General features: G+C 46.1%; 1 protein-coding gene across 4 annotated transcripts; it reads left to right on the top strand.

Annotated features, from left to right (window-relative positions):
- The first annotated feature begins 5,496 nt into the window (after positions 1–5,496).
- LOC119377321 (uncharacterized) lies at positions 5,497–8,281 on the top strand. 4 transcript variants are annotated; one of them, XM_037646857.2, is made up of 5 exons: positions 5,497–5,853; positions 5,947–6,062; positions 7,302–7,514; positions 7,626–7,836; positions 8,137–8,281. In XM_037646857.2, the coding sequence occupies exons 1-5, from the start codon at positions 5,676–5,678 to the stop codon at positions 8,253–8,255; spliced, it is 837 nt and encodes a 278-aa protein (XP_037502785.1). In that variant the 5' UTR covers positions 5,497–5,675; the 3' UTR covers positions 8,256–8,281. The 4 variants fall into 4 exon arrangements, 2 of the variants coding, with proteins under 2 accessions (XP_037502785.1, XP_049267221.1); XR_007414522.1 differs by having other exon boundaries at positions 6,617–7,836; XR_007414521.1 differs by adding an exon at positions 6,617–6,830 and having other exon boundaries at positions 5,497–6,062; positions 7,302–7,836.
- The last annotated feature ends 304 nt before the right edge of the window (positions 8,282–8,585 follow it).

Here is an 8,585-nt window from a genome sequence, read left to right as displayed (position 1 = left end):
GAAGGGAGGGATGCCTCGTAATGGCCGGGGCTAGTCGCGTAGGGTCAATTTCTCCCCTGCTGGTGAGCACCCCAAAGGGCCCCTCACTATGTTTGAGCATTTCGAGCTGACAAGTGTAGTTCATGCACTGGGCGCTCACGATCACGTCTGCCAAGGTTTACAACGCTACGCGCCGCGGAAAGATGTGAAATTTCAAACTGAACGCCGTTGCCCTTCTTCTCGTAGGCGCGCGCTCCAAGATCGAAGGGCTGACGTACAACGAGTGGTCCTGCGTCGTGCAGGAAGGGCTGACGTTCAACATTGAGTGGTCCTGTGCTCTTACGTCGCTCACCTACGTAGACATTGATGCTCTGAGTCTCTGACGTCGCCAACAATAGCACATGACGCTGCGAGAAGTATTCGAGACGACATGTGTAATTTGTTTAATCTGTTGCTTGAATGAATAACCGAAAGCTAAGCGAAATAATAAAACACAGAAACGGAATTTGCACGCGTTTTAACAGCGAAGCTGTTAAGGCTAGCCGTAATGTGTGCGGCCTACCAGAAAACGGATATGTGCCACGGCCTATCAGAAAACCATCATCATTGTAAACGGGTATGTGCCACAGAAATTGGGTAAGTCCCACTACTCACCACTCGTCAACTAAAGATGAAGAAGGCAACATTTAGCCCAACAAATGGCTGAGAAGCGATGGCGGCGAGCCGAAGAGCCCGAGTACGTACAACCAGAGAATACTATATAGGGAACGGGAAAGGCAACGGCGGCTGCGAGAAGACCCCGGAGCGATGGAAGGCCTACGTCAACGACGACGTACCCGTAGATCTATGAGGTGCGAACGGTTCGTTTCAGCGCGAGGTTCTGTCTCGGGAGTTTGGACATCCGTGTCGTGTCTGTGACTGTCTGGTTTAACTCGAACCTCTCTACGCTGAGTATCAACGTATAAATAACCTGCATCACCTAGCTAAGGCCTAGAAACAACCGAAGCGACCAGATGAGTCTTCAGAATCGTCCAGTTTGGGTGTTTCGAGCTTTGCGCGTCATTGTGCAACCTTCGCCAATTTTTTTTTCTTTCTCTTTTTTACTTCTAATCGCAGCGAGATGCCAGACTAATCTGCCTGCGTTCGTGCCACGCATGCGTTCGTGTTCTCGCCATTCCCGCGTCGTGCCGATGCCAGCCCTGACAAACGCTTGGCGCCTTTTTGGTGCATCGTCCCTTACAATAGTTCTAGCTGTGCGACGCGGTGTATCGCGGTAACGATACATGATCCGAGCCAGCCTCTCCAAACGTGCGCGCACCGAGGGGTCCATCCCACAGAAAGGAACGCCGAAACGACACAACAGCGATCGCGTTCACGAGCTGGCCCTGGCACGTCATGCGCACGTCACCTCGCGTGCGCATGACATGTTGATGCGTCTGCGTCGTGTGATCCTACTGCTCCGATACTGAAGAGGGTAGGGAAGTGCTTGCTTGCAAAGGCTACACGGGGCTAGTGGCAACGGTTTAAAGATCGCCTTCTCGCATCACGGTTTCTCGGCTCATAATGAACCAATTTGAAACATTATTGTGGTAAAACGCTCTTCATTGGGCACGCAACAACTCCCAGTGTCTAACTACAATTTATGTGACCTCGTGAGCGGCTTTTCAGAAGTAAATTACAAAGAAAACAATAGCCGCGTGTGCATCACATCTATTATTTATTTTGATCTAAACCCTCCTTTCCCCTGACGGCACTCACGGTTTCGCATACGTTCTCCACCATCCCGCGGCTGCAGAGAGGGACCTCCTGTTCCCTGCCCACCGCCACACGCAGGTCTTCAAGGCTGTTCTAGACTTCCTTGGGGACACTGTACTGGACAACCGGCTGTACAAGCCACCCGCCGCGTCCTGGGCAAAGGATGCCACTCTCCTCTTCTTTCTGATTCCCATCTTTATTTCCCTCTCCCCATTTCCTTGCAGACGCTGAGGCGGGCTACCATTCCGGTTCACTGCTGCTAGCGGTTGTTTTTCCGGTTATAGACCAGATTTTTCTTAGCCTCGTAGCGCGAGTGTCAGCCGCGCCGCTACTCTCGACACCAGGCGCCGCCTGGTGGTGCAGACGACGCGGGGGCTGCTGAGAGCGGGAGGTAACCGCCGTGCTTGCGTCGCGTGTTCGCTTGTGTCAATGCTTTCAGAGCTGTTAGAAAGTAGCGGTCTCAGGTGCTTGCTTGCCGCATACTCAGAACGGCAGTACAATGTATAAAAATTCGACCGGGTGGCACTGTGCCGTCGTTGGGTGCCCGAACAACCAGCGAAAAAGGAAGCGGCTGATGCAACAGACGCGACGTTCACGGGAACACGAGAGGCTTGTGTTTGTGCAGCGTGTATTCTAGACGTTTTCAAGGCCCCTGATTTCAATAAGTAATAAGTGAGCAGGTGCTCTTGCACAGGAGGCCATATTTTCTACCCATTCAAACGGCTGCACGGCAAGTGCATGGGTTAAAACACGATCATCTGCTGGATGAAAAAATAAACTGAATTATTAGAACGGCAACGATGAATTTTGAAATGAGAAAAACAGTATCCATGCACCTTACCACATGTTTTCTCAAACTGCAAAGCCAAGTTACAGGCGCCACCGCAACAGACTGCAGCAAGCTTCAGTTATTAACATGCACGGAAATTTCAACACACGGGTGTTTAAGCTTGCTGCCCACATCCAAAATGCGGCCACCTTGACTATAAATTTGTTCAAAAAGGCACAGGTATACCTCGATGTAGTGAATAGTTTCACTTTTTGCAACTTCATGTCCATCCCTAGCAAAAATTCTGATAGAGGTCTGTATCAGTCTGATACAGTTTCCTATCAGTTGTACCAGTCTTGTATAAGACTGATACAAAGTCCTATCAGTTCTGATAGACATCCGTATCAGTCTGATACAGTTTCTTGTCAGTGTTACCAGTCTTGTATCAGACTGATACAGGGTCTTACCAGTGCTAACAGTTTTTCAATCAGTCTGATTGGCCATTTCTATGGTGTATATTAGTCTATAGGTTTTTAGTCTTTTGTTGGTTTATGGGATCTTCATAAAATGCAGTAGTGTCATTTTAACAGTTACTCTTTTTTTTTAACACACTGGTCACATATATATGATTGGTCATTTCTGCATGCATATTGGTGTATAGGTGTTTTCTATTGAACACTTGGCGACCATCGTATGACATATTACCATCATTCAATGAGTGCCACTGGTAGCTTTTGAATGCGTAGAATAATGATATATAATGCTTCATGGTGGTGTTAAGCATAATGAACACACTGAGCTTTGCAAAGCAGGTTTCAGGCTAGATGAACATCTCTTATTCTATGTACAAATGGGGTTGCAGGTGCCAGATAGAAACACAGTTTATTCTGACATTCAGGTATCTTAGGAATTTTAAGACACTAGGTATACAAAACTTATCACAGAGCAGTACAAACACAACTTAAAACAACAATACAAACAAAACTTCTCATCACACAGCAATACCAACATAACTTTTAAATTTTTAGCTTATAGGGCCAGTAAACATCCCAGGACACTAAACTTCATATTTAGAGTACAATTGTGTCCTAGTGTGAAATGAGCATGCTAATGCAATAATTTTTTGAAACGGTGCGGAGTTGAAAGCCTCGGCCTCTGGGTGCTGCGGTTTCTTGCTTTCACGACCCAAGCTAGCCCTAGCTGCCTCCCCCACATAGTGCTTTGCCTTTAATGATGCACTACATCTGTGCCATAATCCATACTGGATGAAATCCTTTAAAGGGGGGATGAACCGCTTTTCCAAGTAATAATTGAATGACCTCAGGGTCGAAGTTTATTGCCTCGCAAATCCACTGCCACAAAAATTTCAAAGCGAGCGGAATTACAAGGGTTTGTTGTGCACTTTAAGCGCTTTCTCTTTTCTCTCGGCCATCCCGACAAGGTGTGTTGGAAGCTATAGGGAGGAATGGCACTGAGGAAATACGTTATGTCAGCACACATCGTGACCTAGAGCATGTTTGATGAAGCACGACTGCTTTTTCCTGTTGCAGTTGCCATGCACGAGTGTGACTATGTAATGTTAGCAGATTATGGACAGCAGTGCCAGCATGTGGCAGCACCCTGTGGCAAGCAGCACATCTGATCGAAACGCCGCTCTTGTTTTATGTTGGCTATAGGCCAATATCTATCTGTTGCTATCTGTTGTTTTACACCATACAGTAGGCATCCGAAAGTCCGAAGAAAGTGAGCACAGGCATCTATATATATGAAAAGAGGGCACCTGAGAAATTCGCAACATCGCATTCCGCTTTTCAAACTCTCCTTGCCGTGCACAGCTGCAAGATTTGGGTGAGATGTTTATAGCAGCGTCTGATATCCACAGGATGTCTTTTCACCAAGGGCTGGTACAGACCTGTTTAATACTTGCATGTAATCTTGCCAAGATTTATGAACATCAAAAAGCATGTACTAATAAAGGAAAGCATTTGACTGCAAAAAACACAAGAAACTGCCTACCATAGTAAAAGTTCAATTGTGAAGAGAACAGCGATAGAAATGGTCAAGAAAAGTCAACTTTTGATTGCCCTACCACGTTAAACTCAAATTAGACTGAGTACATTTGTCACTGACACCCAGTAATCAGTCTCTTTCAAACAAGTTTGGTACATCAGCAACATAGCAAACTCGTCCAACTTTCATGTGCACGCACACTCTGTCCACATCCTCCGGTAGAAGAACAACTTTTTTTCGCTATCACCATGTGCATAACTGAGACTTGGTGGGTCGCTCATACTTGCATCGTCGCGAGCCGAATCTGCAGTTTGGTCGGAATCGCTTGAGAGCGAACTCTCCTCGAAGTCGTACGTGTCGTCGGGATCAGGATTTCCATCGCTGTCACCGTGTGCATCACTGAGACTTCGAGTGTCGAACGCCGCTACTCCAGAACCACCGTTACCAGCTAAAGACTGAGGAATGTTCTTGCTAGAGCGTGGCTGGCTGGCAGATTGCGCCTCCGCCGCTTTTTGATATAGGCTCGTTGACCGAGGTACTACATAATGCGATCCAGGCTCCAAATAGCGCTTCCTTCTTTTTGACCGAGGCTGTGGTTGAGCTGAATCCATCTTTCGTCGAACTGAACGCGAACTTCAAATAGCGCGCTTCATGGAGCCCACGCAAAGTGAGGCCGCGATGAACAATCTAAGCGGGTCCAAGATGCATAGACCGAGGCTTCACATTCACGCCCTGCTTGCCGTGCCTTGAAGATGGTGCGCGGCGCGGAAACGATGATAAACTATGATGTAACATAGGAGATAACCTGCAACGAGGTAGGGTTCCTCAGGTCACACTCGATTGCCATTATGGCCATCACGATGGCCATGATGATGATGATGATGCGACCAACGGACCAACGCGAGCGACACCAGGCTAGCCACCCTAACCAGGCGACACTATGCTCATTGTTTATTTTTTATTTACGGTGAGTTAAGAAAAATTACCGTGTAAACTTGTAAAAACATGAAGCAAATTTTCTTAGTTTTTTAAAAACGAAATTGCATTTTGTTGAGACCCACAAATGGTACCGCCATCGTCATGAACAGCGCGTTGGTACGTACGTTTTTGTTGTGTGTGTTGCTGAGTGGTAGCGCGCGTCCATGTGCATTTCTTCGGCGGCATGTTCGCGTACGTTCGTTTCCGCGACGACAACGAAAAGCGAATCGTCCCAGTGGCTGCATGTAAACACCTCAAGCCGAACGATACGAGCGATTTTAATCCTCGCAAATGGTACAAAGTCTTCTGGAAAGATGAAACACACTGCGACCACTACCACGCTCAAGTGATTAGGCCTTACGGTAAGTGCATGACCGCCTCTTTGTTTTCCAAATACAAAAACAAAGATGAGGAAGCAGTCATTCTGAAATTATCCACTCGTCATGTTTTTTTAGCTACCGAGGACGATGCAGGGAAGGCTACCGAAAAACGAACTTCCATTCCGCAAAGACCTGGCAGCGACTCCTCCTATAGCTGCAGTTCAAATGAAGTGGATGGATCGTTTGAAGAAGTAAGTGCAGTCAGTTGCAATCGCTCACATTGCAGCTGATGTGCTACTTTTCGGCCTAATTATTACCGACAGCCAATTTTGATCTGCACGTGGTGCCGTATCACACATGGTGCAGCGATGCTTTGATCAATGCCTCCTACGAGGCATTGCTCTGATATACCCCCCATTGGAGATATATCAGAACATCGCTGCTCCACTACCGCACGGACGTCGGTGCGGTCGTATTTGCTATTGCAGGTGGGGGTAAAGTTGCAATATGCCGAATAGCAATTTATTTTATCCTTATATCTTTGTATGAGCGCAGCCTATAGTCATTTTTTCTGTACAAGTCACTGGTTCAGAATTATTTTTGCTAGCGCGGATGGGAGAGCTGACACAGACAAGCGCTTGTCCGAGTCATCGTCAGCTCTCTCTCTTCGTGCATTCGTGTTTATTCCCGCGCTGTTGAAATTTCCTTCAAGACGCAAATACGCCCTGTTTTTAGTTGCGAACAAGCTATAAGCTGTGAAATTATAATGTTGGGTTAATTGTCTATGCACTTGCTGGAAACGCAGCGTCAAGCTGCTGTTAAACAGAAAATGAAGGATGTGAGCAGCCATTTTAAGAAGAAGCAGCGAGACCTCCTGTTTGGTGATGCTGAGGGCGGAAAAAAGACCGAGAAAGAACTTCTCAAAGAAGAAGTGAATATGCTGAAGGCCGAAAATTCAAAACTCTTGGACCGAATAAGAATGCTCGAAAAGGCCCTATGCAGCAAAATTTTCAAAACAGGTTTGATTATTATTTCCTTATAAACTATTGTCATGCACTGCTGCTAGTGTTGTATACATCAGTAAGTTGCACTTTTCTTATAACGTACAATTTTGCTGAAAGCAGAATGCAATGCAAGCTCATATATCATACGTAGAAGTGATGCGGGCATGTTTTTCTAATCACTTGTAAGTATGCTTCTCCATGCTGTCACAGCATGGTGCTCATATTAAAGAACACCAGATGGTCAAAATTTCTTGAGCCCTCCACTGCGGCGTCCCCCGTATCACATCATGGTTTTGAAATGTGACACCCAACCTATTATTGTACTTTCATGGCATATATCTCAACTGCATGCTCTATTTTATGTTATTTGGCCTTGCACACCCTGGTCTCTCTTCAGTCTGAGACCTAAGAAGCTACTGTGACAATTAAGGGTGCGATTAACTTTCTTTTGCTGCATACGTTTCTGCATACACTTTTTTATTGCAGAAAAAAACCTCGTTCTGTGCGAGGGCTGCAGCCGCAAGCCAGAACAACAAGTTGCGCCTTTGCCATCGCCATGTGCTGCCACGCACCACCACCATGCAGCCGCCGCGCACCGCTACCGTGCAGCCACTGCGCACCACCACAGCGACCCCGGGCAGCCCTGAAGTGGCCCACACAAGTGCGAGGGAGGCCGATTACGTGACCACTGACGGAGAGGTATTGTAAAACTCTAGTGTGCTTTGTCTTAAAGGTATAATGCTTTGCTGTAATGAGAAAATGTGCATTGACATATTGTTGTGTGCACATCATCTTTAACTTGTTTTATAGGTGCATCTGGGCAAAGGGATCACCATTCCTGAGGGCCTGTACAGCCGCCTCATGAGCACAAAAAGCGAAACCCGCTTTGTTCGTGAGGCGGCCGTTGCCATTTATTCAACGGCAGGCTTGGTTGGGCGGAGTGTAATTGGAACAGCCTCTAACCGGACAAAGGGAGAGGCAAAACCTCCCTTGGATAAAGAAAAATACGCTGTGCTTTCTGGTAGGTAAAATTTCCCAGTCTGACTGGAGTTTATGAAAGTAGTTGCCTGCATTTTTGTGCATAATAGTAAGATCAGCCGAGATTCCACTGCCAACTTGTATATAACTACTTACTAAGGCTTCAAGCCTCGTATTTTTGTCTACTGGAGCTGGACACTTATGCAAGTATCAACAAACTAATTAAAAAAAAAGACTGATAGCACTCGTATTTATTTCCTTGTCATATTAACTCCTCTGTTTCGAGTGCATATAATTGTCACCTAACAAGTGCCCATAATTTGCTTTGTTTTTGATCATGCAGATTTCTTCAACCATTTTTTGAAAAGCAATTTTCCAATTGGAGAGGTCGAGCAAAAGAAGAAGATACTAAATAAGGCGCTCGCAAACAAAATTAACGATTTGATGAAATCAAAAGATTAAGAAGTCAATGGAACATCAAATAAAAGATTTTGTTTGATTTCTGTGTTCATCTGTGTCCTGCTTGCTCTAATGCAGTGGCCCACCTGCCAGTCGGCTAAGCACCGATTCACTTGTGGGCTTATATGCAGTAGAATGGTACTAGACTGGTACACCCATAGACTGATACACCTATAGACTGGTGCACCCATAGACTGATACACCTATAGACTGGTGCACCCATAGACTGATACACCTACACACTGGTACACCTATAGACTGATCCACCTATAGACTGATACACTTATAGACTGATACAACTATAGACTGATACACCTGTCAATAAACTGATAG

The sequence above is a fragment of the Rhipicephalus sanguineus genome, chromosome 1, assembly GCF_013339695.2.
Source record: "Rhipicephalus sanguineus isolate Rsan-2018 chromosome 1, BIME_Rsan_1.4, whole genome shotgun sequence".
Lineage (NCBI taxonomy): Eukaryota > Metazoa > Arthropoda > Arachnida > Ixodida > Ixodidae > Rhipicephalus > Rhipicephalus sanguineus.
Note: the sequence above shows the minus strand (reverse complement) of the source record. Positions and strands in the feature narration are given on the sequence as shown.

What these genes read in the sequence shown, in the direction of transcription:
- LOC119377321 (XM_049411264.1), top strand. Translation starts at nt 5,676, where the DNA reads ATGTTCGCGTACGTTCGTTTCCGCGACGACAACGAAAAGCGAATCGTC. An exon ending in ACGTGACCACTGACGGAGAG is followed by an intron (nt 7,515 to 7,625) that starts GTATTGTAAAAC and finishes CTTGTTTTATAG; the next exon opens with GTGCATCTGGGCAAAGGGAT. An exon ending in AAAATACGCTGTGCTTTCTG is followed by an intron (nt 7,837 to 8,136) that starts GTAGGTAAAATT and finishes TTGATCATGCAG; the next exon opens with ATTTCTTCAACCATTTTTTG.